General features: G+C 38.6%; 2 protein-coding genes across 3 annotated transcripts in view; both read right to left on the bottom strand.

The window, feature by feature from the left end:
• Positions 1-500: 500 nt before the first annotated feature.
• Positions 501-11,503, bottom strand: ist1 (IST1 factor associated with ESCRT-III). Of its 2 annotated transcripts, XM_077201566.1 has the most exons (10): positions 11,374-11,503; positions 10,545-10,641; positions 10,272-10,452; positions 8,296-8,383; positions 8,130-8,213; positions 6,392-6,502; positions 6,116-6,304; positions 5,032-5,142; positions 2,140-2,188; positions 501-2,060 (listed from the first exon to the last, which is right to left on the bottom strand). In XM_077201566.1, exons 1-10 carry the CDS (start codon positions 11,443-11,445, stop codon positions 1,894-1,896), a joined length of 1,149 nt encoding a protein of 382 aa, XP_077057681.1. In that variant the 5' UTR covers positions 11,446-11,503; the 3' UTR covers positions 501-1,893. The 2 variants fall into 2 exon arrangements, with proteins under 2 accessions (XP_077057681.1, XP_077057683.1); XM_077201568.1 differs by lacking the exon at positions 2,140-2,188 and having other exon boundaries at positions 5,022-5,142.
• Positions 11,504-12,878: 1,375 nt separating this feature from the next.
• The window catches only part of slc22a31 (solute carrier family 22 member 31), a 29,861-nt gene continuing 24,790 nt past the window's right edge, over positions 12,879-17,949 (bottom strand). Inside the window, exons 8-9 of the mRNA XM_077201540.1 lie at positions 17,921-17,949; positions 12,879-14,942 (exon numbers count right to left, since the gene is read on the bottom strand). The exon at positions 17,921-17,949 is cut by the window's right edge and continues 83 nt beyond it. Of these exons, the coding sequence (XP_077057655.1) occupies positions 14,492-14,942; positions 17,921-17,949 (480 nt within the window). The 3' untranslated portion in view covers positions 12,879-14,491. The remainder of the gene's footprint in view (positions 14,943-17,920) is intronic.

Here is a 17,949-nt window from a genome sequence, read left to right as displayed (position 1 = left end):
GTAATTTGTAAATAGAAAACCTTTCATGTCATAGGTATTTATGTAATAAACATTCAAGTCGGACAGATTTTGAGAATTAAATGTATAATTTTGCATGCAATGGCTCACACAATAAAAGCTGTTACGAGTTTGACAATTTCACTGAGGATCAACAAGCTTTCACCAGAGTATTTTGTGCGAATTCTTTTTGCAATTTGCTTTAATAAATAAGAATTGATGTAAGGAAGAAAATACGTTTTCAGAAAAAAAACTTGTTTTGAGGAAAAACCTCTCAATGGAGGAAAAACTGTTATTGTAAAGTTGTATCACTTCTCCCTCTAGTGGTGATAAAGAGTATAAAAGCAGACTTTATTCACGTCATATAAACTTCATCACAAGCATATAAACCATTACATGGTATTCATTCATGGAAAAACTTGTTACAGCAGTTCAGTAAAGTTAATTGTGATTTTTTTGTTGTCATATTACTCATTCAGTGAATCTAGGCGAGAAGTCGTAAGTTTATGAGCAAATATACTTTATTACACGGCATGTTTTCAATGCAAGTTAAAATCAGCAAACCTAAACATTGCCAGATTTGTATTTAGATGATTTGAAGGGGGGCACAAATTAGTGTTATAAAGTTAAGGGAAAAAGACGTCACTCAAATATAAAACCACTATACAATCCAAACCTAAGACATTGACAAAGATATAGTAAGTCAATAATAAATGATGAAACCCCCACCAGAGAGAAGAATGAGCATGTAAATGACTTATTAAATGCGGTGTTCATTGTACAAGCTGTCAGATAGTCACGTGTCCCAGAGAAAGTGTGGAACGGCAAGGCCACAGTTTAAACCAGTCCAGAAAACACACAGACAAGACATGCAACAGTGTTATCGACTGTAGAACAAATACAAAGCGTTTGCTTTCGAGTCAAATAAAGAAGGCTGATGGGGAACTTCTCAAATCAGCCACAAATAAACAGCACTAAACTACATCACCAGAAACTTTAGGACTAAGAGATGATTCATTAAACGTGAGGGTCAAAATCACGGCTTCCTGTCGATAACACAAACGCTGAGTCACTTCGCAAAACATTTGATTTGCACCGACAACCCATGATATCTCCGGCTTGTGCAGGTTCACATTCAAAAGAGTTACACAATTCTGGGTGTAAATAATGGCAACAGGTTATTCCTGTTTTTACCAAGAGTCGTCATACACTGAAAAAATGCTTTGCTTACTTAGCATTTTTGTCTTGTTTCCAGTCCAGATATAAAAATAATTATTAAATCAAGATGCATTTACTTAAGTATTAAAATACAATGTCTTGTTTTCTGGTTTAATAAATCAAGATTAAGTGGGTTTTTGCTTCAAACAAGCTAAATTATCTGCCAATGGGCTAAGAAAAAAATAATCTTTCTGTATGAATTGAGATTATTTTTCACACCACATTGACAGATCATTTTTATTTTTTTGAGCAACAAATCACTTATTTTTGATTTATTTCCCCAGAAAACAAGACATAATATATCGTATGGCATTTTACTCATCTAGTAAATGCATCTTGCTTTAAGATATTTTTTTATATTTGGACTGGAAACAAGCCAAAAATACTAAGTATGAAAAGCGTTTTTGCAGTGTGGTGATTTACTGGGGAAAAAAGTTAGATGTTGTTTGCTAAAAAGGAGCAAGCTAACAGACATGACGAGTCTTTGATTTACACTATAGATGATTAAGTTTAGCTGTCATAAAAAGGCAGTCGTTCTGTTAGTAGTCCGTTTGTGTACTGCATCCCATCCTTCATTGTGTTATGTAAGAAATATTATATTACACCTCCACCAGAAGATCTGAGAGTATAATATTGGTGTGAGGAAGATCCTCGGACTCCCAGATGTGCTTTGAGTGTTTAGGTCTTCTTCTTGAGCTCCTCGAAGCGTCGTGACAGGTCGTCGAAGTCGATGTCTTCCGAGGTGTTGACGTTCGCTCCGAAGGACGAGGCCGGGAGTGTGTCGGGAACAGACGGGAGTTCGGGAAGGTTCGAGTTGTCATAGATCTGACCAGACGGGGACGGGCCTAGACGCAACACACAGCTTTTAGAAACAAGATTATCAGAACGAAAGTGGGAAAAATCGTATTAGGATAGAGGACATACCTGGCATGACCTGGGAAGAATCAAAGCGTTTGATTGACAAATCATCGATCTTAAAAAACACATGAAACAGGTTAACAACACATAATCAATACTGGTATACTCATACTGTGAAGAGTTAGTATTAATGTGGCGTTAACAGACCCGGCGTGACCCTGAACCCTGGAGTGAACATGGACACCTCATTTAGAAAGACAAGTACAACGATCCTGAATATCAACATGCAATTTACAAGATGTTATGTTAACTTATTTGTAAAACATCCATATGCACAATAAAAATGTCCTAAATGACTTTTGTTTTTCTAATCAGGTTCTCAAAAATTATATAAAAACTTGTATATAGATTTATCAACCAATATATCGGTTATCTATGGAAGCTCGTTTTCCGCCACAGAATAAAACATTTTAAAAGATAATTGCGACTTTTAATCTCACAATTGTTTACATCTCGCAATTCTGACTTTATTTCACAGAATTGTGTGATATAAAGTCCCAATTGCGAGTTTTTATCTCACAATTCTGACTTTATAACACGTTTGAGACTTTATACCACACAATTCTGAGATAAAAAGTCAGAACTGCGAGGTAAAAAGTCACAATTACCTTTTTTATTTTATATTCTGTGGCGGAAACAAGTTTGTATAGTTATCGGGTTTCAAATATAACAAATTTTCATTAAATGTGCATCCCTAGTATATATCACTGCAAAAAATTGGTGCGCATGCTCTTCAGTTGTATTTATGGGCACATTTTTGCCTTTATAATTCCCAATTTATATGTTGCTCACTTTTGACGTAGGATGAAATCCAAGTTATGATCAAATGCACTTTATAAATGAGGCCCGTGTTTGTCAGTGCGGTTGTTAATAGAAAGGTTTCCTGCAAACATCTCAAGCACTTTCTGGGGTAAATGCTTCAAGGTCAATGTCTCAAACAGCAAAATCAGAAGAAAAAATCATTGTTGTTTTGTATAAAGGCAATAAAACATGTTAAGTGACATTTTCATGACAAATTTCCCCTCAGTTATAATAACAATAGGCTTCATTTTCTTTATGCAAAATACAATTGATTTTTCTTTTCATTTTGAGTCGACACATGAGCAGCCCATGTGAGAATGAGATTCCCCTTTTTAGTATATTTTTGTGTGTTTATGACTCAAATACAGCATATATGTATGGCTACTTAAATACTTAAAAAAGCATTTCCCCAGAAAAATAGCACAATAAGCCGAACGCTTGCGCTGGAGAGATCAGCAGTCCGTGTTTTGGACCTGTAGCACATGCCTGTGTGAGACCAGAGGCCGGTTGATCCAGCTGGACACACTGACCGGTTGTAAGACTAGGCTGGACGGGAAGTAGAACCAATGGCTGTTGCACCATCTCTGTGTCCTAACTACACACGACGCGGGATAAAAGCGTCTTTTCCATGTTAATCAGAGTTTTGTCCTAACCAGCCGCGACGGCGACGCTTTATTTTACAAACAGTTTCTATTTTTCTGCGACGTCGCGCTGGAATAACAAACACAAAGTGTGGCAATGATAATCTCAGATACTGTTTATTTAATATTAAAAGCATGCAATGTCGCTGAGTATCATTTATTACTCCAGCATTGTAGCTGTAAAAGCAACAATTGATAAATCACCTCAGATCTTGAAATTAAACAAATGGAAACGCGTTCGAGACGCTTTGGCTTCACTTTTCAGGACTTGTGCGACACGCTTGGTGTGGACTAGGGGTGTGCGCGATATTGACAAAAAATTATATCTTGATATTTTCTGGGATTTTCTCGAGAACGATTATTAGATGATATTTTGCTGAGTGTGTTTTTTTTGTTGGTACTTTGGCAGGTTTAGGACTGTCGTGGACAGACGACTCCTAAAGTTTTTGATATTCCTCATACTCTGTGTGGTGGTCAGTTCACAGCAGTGACAAATGATTTTTTTTACCATATGTTTCAATTGATTTTTACCTAATATGGGCATTTTTACCTTTATAAAGCTATCTTTTTAAACCTAATTATATGCATGCATCATCTTTTGTGTCAATTTCATAAATTTAATCAATTTCAATTATAAAAATAAGACATAATAGTGCTGTTACCAACCCAATGAAATCAGTATCAACAAAATTCATCTTTGCAATATTGAATATTGATATTTAAAATGATTTAAAACAAGAAAAGATACTTGTGAAATTGATAAGCGAATTATCGAGATTCAACCGATTAATTCAAACGACAGTCAACTGATTCCTCAAAAAGCTGATTCACTCAGTAAGGAAACACCGCCGTGTGTGACTTTGTTTTGAACTATTTTCGTTGGCGAGATAGAGCAAAAACAGGCAATATGGTGTCTAAAATGTAAGTCACATAATATTAACTTCTTGTTTATTAAACTTGTATAAAATCAATATCATATTTGTTATCATTTGGAGAAAAACTGCACTCTTGTGATATTTATTACTAAATGATATAAATAAAGACTAAATCACGCAGTGAAAGCACGCACTTTAAATGAGCACCCACACAAGTCTAATCTACAAGACTACATCACGTAGAGTATGCATGCACTCTCTCTGTGTGTGTGTGTGTGTGTGTGTGAGGGATAGGCTATCCTCAAATGTCAAATCGCACATCGTTAAAATGAAAATTACGATATATATCGCACACCCCTAGTGTGGACGCGCACCGTCTACGACTCACTGCAACAGGTGTAAATGTTGACTGGATGTAGCCCAGCGTAGAGCTCACACACAACCTTTTTAGGTCCAGCTGGTGCAACCGGACTGACAACAGAGCGGGACATGGACATGATGTGAACTGTAATAAACTGCTCTTCCCTTCGAGGTGAACAGGTCGTCTCCGTCTGTCTGAAGGTGCGATCACTTGAACTTACAGACTCATAGGTGGGGGGGCAGCTGGGCAGTTGTGGAGGCAGCCCTCCTCTCGCTGGAGGCTGGAAGTTGCTAAAGCCATCATAGGTGCCAACGGGACCATTAAAAGCCTCCTGGAGTGATGTGAAACAGATTTTTTCAGCTTAACATACAGATTTTATTTTAGATTGATCATGTAGAGCTGCACGATTACTCATTAAAAGATCGCGATCTTGATTCAAACACAAACGGGATCTTATTCCTAAACGACAATGATTCACTATGTCTATTAAACCTAAACAAGAAGGATCACAGAGAACATTCAGATCTGTGTTCTGAGCCAGAGAGAGCAGTTGTCACGTATAGATATGAAACAGCTTCACAAACAGTACTTTCAGTACCACACAGATGCATTATTTATGTCTTAGAAGATTTCCTGACAACATTCAAAAGACATTCCCTGAATCCCTCCCTTGACTGGCTTATGCTACTCTAAGCAATGCCTGAAACTTTGTATTTTGAGCAATTCTTGCATTGTTTGCCTTTTCATGATGACTCGCTTGCTTTATTCTTCATTTGTAAGTCGCTTTGGATAAAGGCGTTTGCTAAATGACTAAATGTAAATGTGTTACAATCATTCATATTATCACAGAAGAACTGGTATAAAAGTTTATAATTCGGATATAAACACGATGATCAAAATAGAGTAAATCACCTTTTTGAATGAACTTGACACTTCAAATAAAGATGGTATCAATTATAACATTACACCAGTAGGTGGCGCCACGTGACTTAAAAGATTTATTTGTCATTGAATTATTAATTCAAGAGATTCGTTCAAAAATGTTGATTCATCCAGTAATGAAACAAGAGAAGTGTTTATAAGTGAGTCGTTGAATTATTCACTCAACCAGATTGAAAATTTTAAATTAATTAAATGTTTTTTAATAGACAATCAACATTTTGTCAGAACCGCTAGTAAATTAAAACATGTTATTTTGATTAGTTGTCTATTCAGAATGGTGTGAGAATCGTGAGATCTACTTTAATCCCGAATCGTGCAGCTCTATGGTCAAGTGAAATTAGCCAGTTAGATGTTTGTCTTACAGCTCCTTTGGCCGTTGGGTAGTTGAAAGCTGTGGGCATTGGCATCGGCATTGGCATAGGCATGCCAACAGCAGGAGCAGTAAACCCTCCTCCTCCTCCTCCTCCTCCTCCACCAGCGCCTCCTCCTGGCTTTCTGAAGTCACTGTTCACATCGATCAGATCGGCCTCTTCTCCTGGGCACACCTCTGGCTGTGAATGTTACACATGCAGAACGTTTGAACAAGTCCTGCTTATAGAGATGAGCTAGATGAAAAGGAAGAGGAAATTGAATCCTACCCGAACCATGGCATCCGGTTCATAGGGAACGTTGTAGTTTTTGGCGATCTCAATGAGGTAACGTTCCACCAAAATCTTGGGAGGGGCCTCCACGCTCAATTTGTGCATGAGCTACAGAAAGATAGCCCAATGTAAAAATACAACAGCTTAAAAGGAGATCTGTATAGCCCACCCCTTAAATATCTATGATGTTCGGTTTATGGCTTGGCTTCTCCATCAATTTAAGATTAGGGAATTTTCCCTCCACCAAGTAAAAGTCGTATCTTAAGGCTGGAATTTAAACAAATTTTAAAGTCCTCCTGTGGTAAAAATCAAGCTTTTGATGTTGTTTATGTGTATGTGGTGTTTTTAATATGCTTTAAGACAAACCATGTGTAAATTCATAAGTCAACAGCATTGCTTTGTTTTTTTTCTCCTTAAAACTGCAAGACAGTCTCAAAAACACGGTTTGAAATCGCTGGTGTTTCTGACGTCACAAACTACCTTGTAACCAATCAGATCAACGTGTGATCGTCAACGAGTGGATCTCTGTGCTGAGTGAGTGGAGGCGGGGCTCATTTGCATATTCATAGAACCACGCATAGTAAATGAGGCAAGGGTGTCGAGTTACATTCAATATATTTTAAGCCATGAAGATAATTTTTTTCAAGGAAACATTTTTAAACGTAATTTTGCTGATCAAAGATGAGTTTTAACGGATAAAATTACTACATGAGGACTTTCAAACAACAGGCTTCATACTCTTGCTGTGTTTGTAACGAGAAAAACTGGGCATCACTCACTAAACGACTAAGGATTACACACAACCAGACTTTCAGGTTGTTCTGAATACAACAAACTCACACAGAAATGCGTCCTGATGTTAGAAGACACATGACAGATGAAAACAATGTAATGCTGATACCAAAACAGTTACGGTTCCCATTGACTTCCATTATAACTTTTGTACATATTATGGAAGTCAATAGGAACGGAAACTGTCTGGTTCCCAACATTCTTCAAAATCTCTTCTTTTACGTTCCAGAGAAGTAAGAAAGACATACAGGTTTGGAGTGACATGAGAGTGAGTAATTTGTTTTTGGGTGGACTGTCACTTTAACAAGCAGTATGACTGAAGGTAACATACAGATCAGGTTTGCTGTTAAATGCCAAAAATCTAATACTTGAAGTTTTAAAGTCGCCCTGTAGTCAATAATTTGATCCCCTAAAACTCATATTTGATCAGCAAAATGACGTTTAAAAATGTTTCCTTGAAAAGAAATTCTTCATGCCTTAAAATAGCTTGAATGTAACTCGACACCCTTGCTTCATTTAGTATACGTGGTTCTATGAATATGCAAATGAGCCCCGCCTCCACTCACTCACTCAGCTCAGAGATCCACTCGTTGACAATCACACGTTGATCTGATTGGTTACAAGGTAGTTTGTGGCGTCAGAAACACCAGCGATTTCAAAGTGTGTTTTTGAGACTGTCTTTGGTTCACTGCAGTTTTAAGCAGAAAATACTCAGCAATGCTGTCGACTTATGAATTTACACATGGTTTGTCTTAAACCATATTAAATACACCACATAGACATATAAACGACATTGAAAGCTGGATTTTCACCACAGGGGGACTTTAAATGACTTGAAAGAGCTTTGAAAATGCCCTTATCAAATTATGATAAATAGCAATGTTTGCCCAACATTAGGTTCATTTAATGCCCACCACCTCTATTCAAACATGCTTCATCATACCCTATCATTAACTGTTCCAATCTGGTTTGTCCTACATAGCTTTCCATACTCTTTGCTGTATTTGGCACACAGCTGATCTGAAACCTGTGAAAAAGGGAAAAAAGACATGAATGATCCATACTCGATCTCCAGAAATAGATTTAAGACAGACACAATTTCTACCCACAGTCTTCAGTTCCGCCACTTCTGACTGCAGTCGAGGAGCCGCCCAGATGAGTGTGGAAACGGCTTCTTGTAGACCAGGGTCCAGTTCCCTTAAAGAGACGATGGAGAAGTTAAAGGACATGGAGCATCCCAAATCACAGACTTCCCTTCGATACAGCCGGCGGAAAACAGTATGTGACAAAAGAGGCTAGTAGAGCTGCACGATTAATCTTTAAAAGATCGCAATGTCCATTCAAACACCCACGTGATCTTATTCCAAAATGACAGCGATTCTTCTGACTATTAAAACTTTGACAAGAACGATCACAGCGAACATTCAGATCTGTGTTCTGATCCAGAGAGAGACGTTGTTATGATATGAAACAGCTTCACAAACAGTCTTTTCAATCACACAGTATCATTATTTCTGTGTTACAAATATTCATATTATCACAGAGGAACGGGGATAAAAGTTTATAGTTCAGATATAACACTGATGTCTACGGTAGCGATCAGAATAGAGGAAATCACCTTTTGAAAGTAACTTAACACCTCAAATAACAATTGTATCAATTACATCGTTACACCAGTAGGTGGCGACAAGTGACTGTTAAAAATGTATTTGTCATTGAATCATTCATTCAAGAGATTACGCTGATTCATCCAGTAATGAAACAATGGATGTATTCATGAGTGAGTCATTGAATCATTCACTCAACCAGATAAAAAAATTCAAAATAATAAAAAAAATGTTATAGACTGCAGCAATAAAAAAATGTCATCTATTAGCTACATCGTTACACCAGTAGATGGCGACAAGTGACTGTAGATTGGTCACTGAGTCATTCATTCAAGAGATTCGTTCAAAAATGTAGATTCATCTAATAATGCATTGGTTTCCAAACTGGGGTACGTGAGGTGACAGAGGGGGTACGCAAACGAAATACTGAGTTTTGCCTTTAATTTAAGTCTACCCCACCTTAAAATAACATTAAAACCGAATATGTATTTCTAACTGGCAAAATGCCATAAATACATGATATCCAATCAAATTACCTCATCTTTTGTTGTCAAAACTGACTGTATCCACACAAGTATATGATAGGTTGCGTGCAGATATACTGCAAATCTGGCTACATTACTGCAGTTCTTGAAAATGTACCTTTGTAAAAGTAGGGATTAGCACTTTTTAGCACGAACAAATATAGACACAGAGAGCCGATTTAAGTCTCAAAAATCTCTTAGATACAAAAACATACCCTGTTCCGAGTTTTTAGTATTTAATGTTGATTATATATTATACGGGCAACAATGCAATTGTTCCCAAATATCCACACGATTGCAAACGAGTCATTGATTATTACACAACAGGTCAACAAACAAAAGTAATGAAACAAGTGAAGTCTTTATGAGTGAGTCATTGAATCATTCATTCAACCTGTTTTTTAAATAAATCAAATTAATTTTGAATAGACTGCAGAAATTCACATTTATATAATTATATATTTATATTTTAAAAATTTAAATAAAGATAGTATCAATTACATTGTTACGCCAGTAGATGGCGACAAGTGATTTTTTATCATGTATTTATTGTTAAATCAATCAAGAGATTTGTTCAAAAACACTGATTCATCCAGCAATGAAAAACGTGAGTGATCATTGAATCATTCACTTAACCCAATTAAAAAAATTAATTTAAATGAATGAAATATTTTTCAAGTAGACTGCAGCAATACGCATTTTGTCAGAACCTCTAGTAAATGACATGTTATTTTGTTTAGTTGTCCATTCAGATTCGTGGGAGAATCATGATTTCTATTTTTTTTTTTAAATAATAAACAATGGGATTCTCAATTTATCCAGAATCGTGCAGTAATCTCAAGTAATTAGGCCTACTTATTCAAAATATGTACCTACTCAAGACAGTACAAGATTTCAGACGCAGCCCAAGAGCATAGTCACATTTAATGAGAGAGGGAAAAAAAGGTTACTCACTTCATGGACTGTATTAAGCCAAATCGTGTGAGCAGCAAATCACAGTATAACTCCAGGATCTCCATGGCCTCCACCAAATAATCCTCCCGGATGATGTGCTCGACCCTGATTCTCGCACGCTCATCTTTGCCCGCTGACAAGTAGTCTGCAATTTCCTTGCGAGCCTTCTGGGCTAATTCGGCTGATTCAGAGCAAACAGATTCAAAGCAATTAGATGAACTTAGCCCATGCAAAACGTCAAAACATGTGCAACTTGTAGACAACCAAACTTACTTTTCTTCTTCTCAAGAAGTTTGAGGCGGTTTATGACAAGCCTGAGATTGACACGCAGTCTCTCGGATTTGAACCCTCCACCAAGCATGATGGGGCTCTGTGGAAGCAAATATCAGGTTAAAAGGACAGAAAGGACTCAGATTGAAGTATCCCACATGTTATTGAAGCTACAGATGTTGGACATACGCCTCCTGTCTGGCGAGTGACGTCACTGCCACATAATGACGTCGCTACCATAACATGACAACAGCACAGTTCAGCTATTAGACACCTGATCATTTTAGATAAAAGTAGTCCCCTATGTTAACCATGTCAAAAAAAAAGCATTAGCAGTACTGTGGTATCCGATCAAAACAACGTTGTTCCGTTTCATATACTTTTGTACTGAATGATTATGGTATTTAACGTTACAAGTACTACAAAGAATACCAAAGTACATGTCAAAAAATATGTTAATAATCCAGCACTTTTTTTTGTTGGTTACACGCATATCCGTTTAAAAAACATTGGCTTATTTCTCACTTAGATTCCCTTAGGTATGCTAACTAGTATGAGTCATGGCAATTATCCAAAACAAGTGGCATAAAACAGTCTATCTGACTACCAGTCACTTGCTAATATTATTACGGATCGATTTGAATTATCTATACTATACTTTAGGACGCATAAATAATATTTTAAACCGTTAGAAATCTGATTGTTCAAACCAGGAAGAAACTCGGTTAGCGGCTAAAAGAGCTAATTCAGTAAACAAAACCTACAGACATTAACAAATCATCATAAATGCCCAATAAAAACGGTAACTAAGATATAAAAACGCCATATTTACCTGTAAATTCCTCTTCAGACGCGGACAGTAATAGGTTTCGTTAGAATCGTTGGGCGACTGCTCGATTACCATTCACTTCCGCATTGGACGTGACTTCACTCATGACGCTACACGTCACGTGGTCGGCAGTGGAAAATGGCTTTGGATGGGAAACCCCGTAACTAGGGTGGACAAAATCACATGTCTTTTAATGATTTCATGTTTATGATATTACATGACAAGGTAGAATATTAGGCTGGCAAGAAACGCCTTCGCTCGCTAGTCACTAATTACAAAAGATAGACCGTAGACTTTATAGTGAAAACACAGTAGGGTTGTAAAGTGAATGGCGCACTCCTACTGTTTATCATTGTTCCTGCAAAGATTCTAATGTACCATGACATGATAGTTCCTACCTTACACTGTTCATCCTAGGGTGACCAGCATCAAACAAACCAAATGTGGGACGGATTATAAGTTTGTGTGGGACAATGTGGGACATGTTACCAACACTAAAACATAACCTGAAACTGTTATATAATGTTTATCTAACTTAATAAAAACATTTGTATTCTGCCTTTCAGCTGATAAAAATGCTTTGTTCTTTAGTCCCTTCCAGAAAACACCATTACAGTACATCACAATCAATGTAACATAACATGTCTTTATTTTACATGTCATCATGCAGATCACTATTTTTTAAACAATTCTGACAAAGTCCAACTAAAATAAATAATGAACAACTAAAATATAAAACAACATGAAATTAGATCATTGACAGTCTTATATATTAATATATTAAACCAAAAAATGTAATATTTATTTTAGAAAGGATGTGAATTAAAACAGCCACAGCAGGAAACAAATTGATAAATTCTGTTAAATTTTAATTTACCGAATTATCCATTTGTTTTCTGACAGAAACTCATGGAACGAATCACTGCTGTCACAACCCACTAGTGACCGTGTTTACTCCTTTCTTTTCACCCGTTGGATATGATTTTAAAAACGGCTGTTGTATTTGTACTTCTGACGAAGCGCTGTTAAATATAGGTGAAAAACTACGCCACAAAAATAATAAATAAAATGCTTTCTTAAGGCAAGAGAACGCATGCACTTTTTCCTAATATGATAATTAAAAATGAACAGTCTGATGGAAATGCGGGACATTTTCTCAATATGTGACGTGCGGGACAAGGGGTGAAAATGCTGTGCGGGACAACGCAAAGCGGGACGGGTGCTCACCCTAGTTCATCATGCTACTATATGATCCGCTAAGTGAAATGTTTTTTTTGTTTTTCAGGCCTTATCTGACAATTTGCTTATTAAACAAGTAGAGCTGTGTAACATGGACGCATCTCCGTTCTCACAGCTGCCATCTTTTGGAGAAACTTTTTTTTATTTTTAATTTTTTTAAGAATATTGCAGTGTTTGTGTTTCATCAATCACACATCACTGGCTGTCGACAACATTTTTGGCCAATGGCTCTGATTCGCAATTCAGGATCAAAAGTACAAGGAGTGCGATTTCAGATTTGTACAATAAACAGTTTATTTCCATATCAAACAAGTAACAGATATAATAAGAAGAAAAAAAGTGGCAAAACAGTTCTCTTGCTATGCCAGGCTCGGTTCTGAGAAAAAACAACAACAACAACAACATGACATTTACAAAGACAGGAACTACAAAACGACAAAAAGAACAAATGAGATGAGCAACTGTTCCACATAATACATCATCAAACACTTTCACACTCCGACATTCCAAACGTTTCCTAGTGATTCTGACATCATCGAGTGCTAATCAATCCATTCTGAGGAATGAAACTGTGATACTGAGTGGATAATATTCAGCACTCCTCCGTCAGTGTGTTTAGTCACAGGACTGCACTAATGAGAGGCATGAGACGCTCCAGTAAGTGGACAGGCGACGGCTCTCAAGTGACTATTAGTGGGAACGTTCCTAAAGCTGAAACTTCATTCAAACGAGGAGGAAGACATGATGTGTGAGTGTATAAACTATGACCAGAGTCTCCCAGCAACATCTGTGCATAGACGTACAAAACACATGAACAAAAAATACTCCAACGTTTAAATACTTGGATTCTCAACGTCTTCCCTGGGAAAAGACACGGTGAACACATTGTCCATGATATGAGATGATGACCTGTGTGTGTGTGTGCGAGTGTGTTTGAGTATGTGTGTGTATAGGTGTATGTTTGTTTGTGTATATGTGTGTTTGTTTGTTTGTGTGTGTTTCAGTGTAATGCTAGGAGTCTAGGACTCATCCTCATGGACGTCCGGTGCAGTCCCGTTATTGTCCAGTAGAGGAGCTTGTGTGTGTGTGAGTGTGTGTTTGAGTGTATGTGTGTATTTGTGTATATATGTGTGTATATGTTTGTTTGTGTGTGTGTGTGTTTCAGTGTAATGCTAGGACTCATCCTCACAGACCTCCGGTGCAGTGCCGTTATTGTCCAGTAGAGGAGCTTGTGTGTGTGTGTGAGTGTGTTTGTGAGTGTATTTGAGTGTATGTGTGTGTTTGTGTATATATGTGTGTATGTTTGTGTGTTTCAGTGTAATGCTAGGACTCATCCTCACGGGCGTCCGGTGCAGTGCCGTTACAGGGCAGTAGAGGAGCTTGAGCTTGAGCTTTAGTGTGTGTGTGTGTGTGTGTGTGTGTGTGTGTGTGTGTGTGTGTTTGTGAGTGTGTTTGAGTGTATGTGTGTGTTTGTGTATATATGTGTGTATGTTTGTGTGTGTGTGTGTTTCAGTGTAATGCTAGGACTCATCCTCACGGGCGTCCGGTGCAGTGCCGTTACAGGGCAGTAGAGGAGCTTGAGCTTGAGCTTGAGTGTGTGTGTGTGTGTGTGTGAGTGTGTTTGTGAGTGTGTTTGAGTGTATGTGTGTGTTTGTGTATATATGTGTGTATGTTTGTGTGTGTGTGTGTTTCAGTGTAATGCTAGGACTCATCCTCACGGGCGTCCGGTGCAGTGCCGTTACAGGGCAGTAGAGGAGCTTGAGCTTGAGCTTTAGTGTGTGTGTGTGTGTGTGTGTGTGTGTTTGTGAGTGTGTTTGAGTGTATGTGTGTGTTTGTGTATATATGTGTGTATGTTTGTGTGTGTGTGTATTTCAGTGTAATGCTAGGACTCATCCTCACGGGCGTCCGGTGCAGTGCCGTTACAGGGCAGTAGAGGAGCTTGAGCTTGAGTGTGTGTGTGTGTGGCGCTGGAGATCTTGAGTGTCACGGTGTCTTTAGCGAGGATCTTCCTGGTTGCGCTGACGAGACGAGAGTAGTTTTCGCGGTTGAACTCGGCGCTGAGCGTCTGCGTGCGCAGTAACGGCGGGTTTTCCCGGTTCACGCGCGAGAGGAAGAGAGCAGGACGCCGCTGACGCTCTCCGTCTCGCAGCGAGTCCGGCAGGGGTTTGTGTTTGCTCTCGGGCAGGAGCATTATACACAGCACCGACAGCACAGCGAAGGAGGAGAACACCACGTGATGAAGGAAATATCCTCCGTTATTCTGCAGCTCCATCAGAGACGACGCAGCCATTCCTACACACCCCGCAGACATGATCAGACCCAACGTGCCACCGCTGAGGACACACACACACACACACACACAGTTTACAACACTCAGACAACTGATGTACAGTAGGGTTATCCATTTTTTGATCCAGTCTTTGATTCTGATTGGTTAATAGCTGTGTTTTATTCACAATATACTGTAGGTTCGTCCATTTTTTCTTTCATTTTAAAGGGATGCAATGAAATGCTGTCATTATCTTTACAGTTATGAATAAAATAATGGAATGATAAGAGACATGAGAAAGACAGACAGTTAATAACACTAGGTTTATCCAATTTTTCTTTCATTTTAAAGGGGTCATTAGGGATGCACGATACATCAGCCATCATATCGGTATCAACCGAGATATGTTCATTTTTATGTAAACGTTATCGGCCTCATAAGAAAATTTGGCCGATATATTAAAGCCGATAAATGATGGATTATTTCCTTCATCTGAGACACTTCAGATGCGCACTGTTCAACATGATGGTTTTGAATTGCTTAAAATATGATTGAAATCACTTCAAAAAAGGAAAACACAGTAAAGTCTGTCATTCAGGCTATATAAAATTATCATGAGAACATTGTAATTGTGTGTTTGGGACGTGGCCTTTAATGGTGATACTTTTGTTTTTGTAATAAGGCTCTCAAAAATTATATAAAAATTTGGATTTAGATTTATCGGCCAATATATCGGTTATTGGCTTTAAGATATAAAGAATTATCGGTTATTGGTATCGGCCATAATGGTCATATCGGTGCATCCCTAGGGCTCATGGGTAAATCATATTTGCCTTAATCTTTTGACATATCAAGCATGTTGAAATGAAAGCATGCAGAAGATTGGTGTGCATACGGAAGCTCAGATGGGGTAAAAAAACACTCGAGGAGAAGCATTAGGATAATACAGCATCAGCAATCGCAGACATTCGCATTCGGAAGTAGTGTTGTTAAAAGTACCGACTTCGCTACCAAGTCGGAACTGAAATGTAAAGAATGTGACGATATCAGCATTTCCCTCTAGCATTTTGAGCACTGTTGAACGGATTCTTTAGCCACATCCACACGAAGCCAGAGCTTTCCCTATCCGATTTTTTTTTTCCCCTCGTTCTAATTTTTTTTTTCGTAAACACACCATTGTCTCAAGAAATAATATGCGTACACACGAAACCCCTGAAACTGACTGAAAACGATGTGGTATACATGCCAGACCAGTATGTGGCGCTGTAATTCTGACACAGAGATACACTAAACAAGGAGAAGAAGACTTGGAGCGTGCGCATAACCTGCCCCCTCTGTACGAACCAAGGGTGTAATCCATCAGCCGGAAACTGAAGCCTCGCGGGAGCCGCCATCGTAGCAGAACTTCACCTGCTGTTAGCATTACATTGACTCCCATTCATTTTGGCGTCACTTTGGCAGTGAATAACTTTACATCTGAGACTTAATTTGTCCATTATTTATTTCTAAAGAAACACGACAATGTATAAAAGGCTCCATTACTTTGTATCTTACGTTATGGCCCCGTAGAAGCCATTTTTGTAAAAACAGGCTAACGATTGCGTCACAACCACGCGACTCTCTGTCGCACAGTAGAGAAATTACCGTATAGACAGGAGGAGAAGCTCACAGACAATCTTTTACTGTCTATGAGGCAATCGGGGGGACATGGAGGCATAAAGTCAAGGGAGAAGCCCATAGATAGTCCATAAAAAACAATGGGACAAAATATTTCAACAACGTTTTTGAGGAATTGGAAATAATTCGGTATGTGGCACAGCTACTAGAAGATTTACAACTGTCAGACAGGTTGCTCACGTCACATCTACGTCATCAAGCTCAGTTTGAGCCTGCGCAGTCGCTCAGTGCTTCTAATTGGGCTTCATGTTTCTCTGTTGAAATCAAGGGGGTCGCTGTGTCCATTTCTTTTACTGTCTATGATACGAACCCAACACGACAGCGAGGTGAAGACGAAGATTGCTCACCGTAGTAGCATAGGAGCAGAAGATTTAGCTTTAGTAAAGGTAATAAAAGTAATAGGCTCAGTAGCTTTTTGCAGCACGAACACAAGCATATAGTCCGCCGTTGTTGTTGTAGTTACGTGTAACGTAGCGGTGTGTGACTAATGCTGACACGTGATGTGATGACATCATTGCTTTAGAAAATGTACGGATTGGCCGTACACACGAAAACGCAAGGGTGTCGGTTTTAAAAAAATAGCGGTTTCAGTGTCCCAAAACACCGGATCCGTCTGGACGAAAGGCCAATACAAAATTAGTTAGTATACAGCTAAACGAGTCTCCGTGTGGACAGGGCCTTAAACACCTCTGATTGGCCACTGCGTTCATACGCTCAACATATAGTCTGTCTGTGATTGGCTACAATGAGCAACGCTTCAAAAACATGTTGTCTCTGACGCTTTTCATCGAGCGCTTGCATAGATAAACACAGGAGTGTTTGAAAGTGGCGTCTATCAGCGAATATATTAGGGATCCGCCGATAGACGCCCGCTTTGGAACACTCCCGCGGTATCCGTGCAAGCGCTCGGCGACACAAAGGCCAAGCAGAGACATATATGTTGAGCGCGTAAACGCAGTGGCCAATCAGAGGTGTTTGAGAATCCGTTCAACAGCGATTTTTCTAAATCTCAGTACCGACTTGGTACCGAAGTGACAGCACTATTCGGAAGGGATTCTGACAATTAAGTTCTCCAAAAAAAAAAACAGGTAATTTGCCCTAAAAATAGGTAATTTGCCCTAGAATTTTTACTGAGGTTGTGAGAAAAAAAAAGGAACACACAGATACGGCAGATTCAGAAGGGATTAAAATCACCAAGTATGCATTGGAAACACACGTTTCTCTAACGTCAGCCGATCTAAAGTCTCTGTAGACTACAGCATCACAGGGCTTTATTTGCGTTATTCACTTGCATTTGACTGCTGAAATGTTTATATTTTGGAACTGACCACAGAAATCACAAGTGTGTATGAAAGCTGGAGTTACCGCACGACGGTGGGCATGACTTCACTGCC

The sequence above is a fragment of the Siphateles boraxobius genome, unplaced genomic scaffold (genome assembly GCF_051911475.1).
Source record: "Siphateles boraxobius isolate OS27281-9 unplaced genomic scaffold, OSU_SipBor_1 48, whole genome shotgun sequence".
In the NCBI taxonomy this organism is placed as follows: domain Eukaryota; kingdom Metazoa; phylum Chordata; class Actinopteri; order Cypriniformes; family Leuciscidae; genus Siphateles; species Siphateles boraxobius.
Note: the sequence above shows the minus strand (reverse complement) of the source record. Positions and strands in the feature narration are given on the sequence as shown.

Excerpts from the sequence above, each read along its gene's own strand:
- ist1 (XM_077201566.1), bottom strand. The coding sequence starts at position 11,445 with ATGGTAATCGAGCAGTCGCCCAACGATTCTAACGAAACCTATTACTGT. Across the intron at positions 6,503-8,129 it reads TTGGAACAGTTAATGATAGG|CTCATGCACAAATTGAGCGT; the intron begins GTATGATGAAGC and ends ATCTTTCTGTAG. Across the intron at positions 6,305-6,391 it reads AACCGGATGCCATGGTTCGG|CCAGAGGTGTGCCCAGGAGA; the intron begins GTAGGATTCAAT and ends TAACATTCACAG.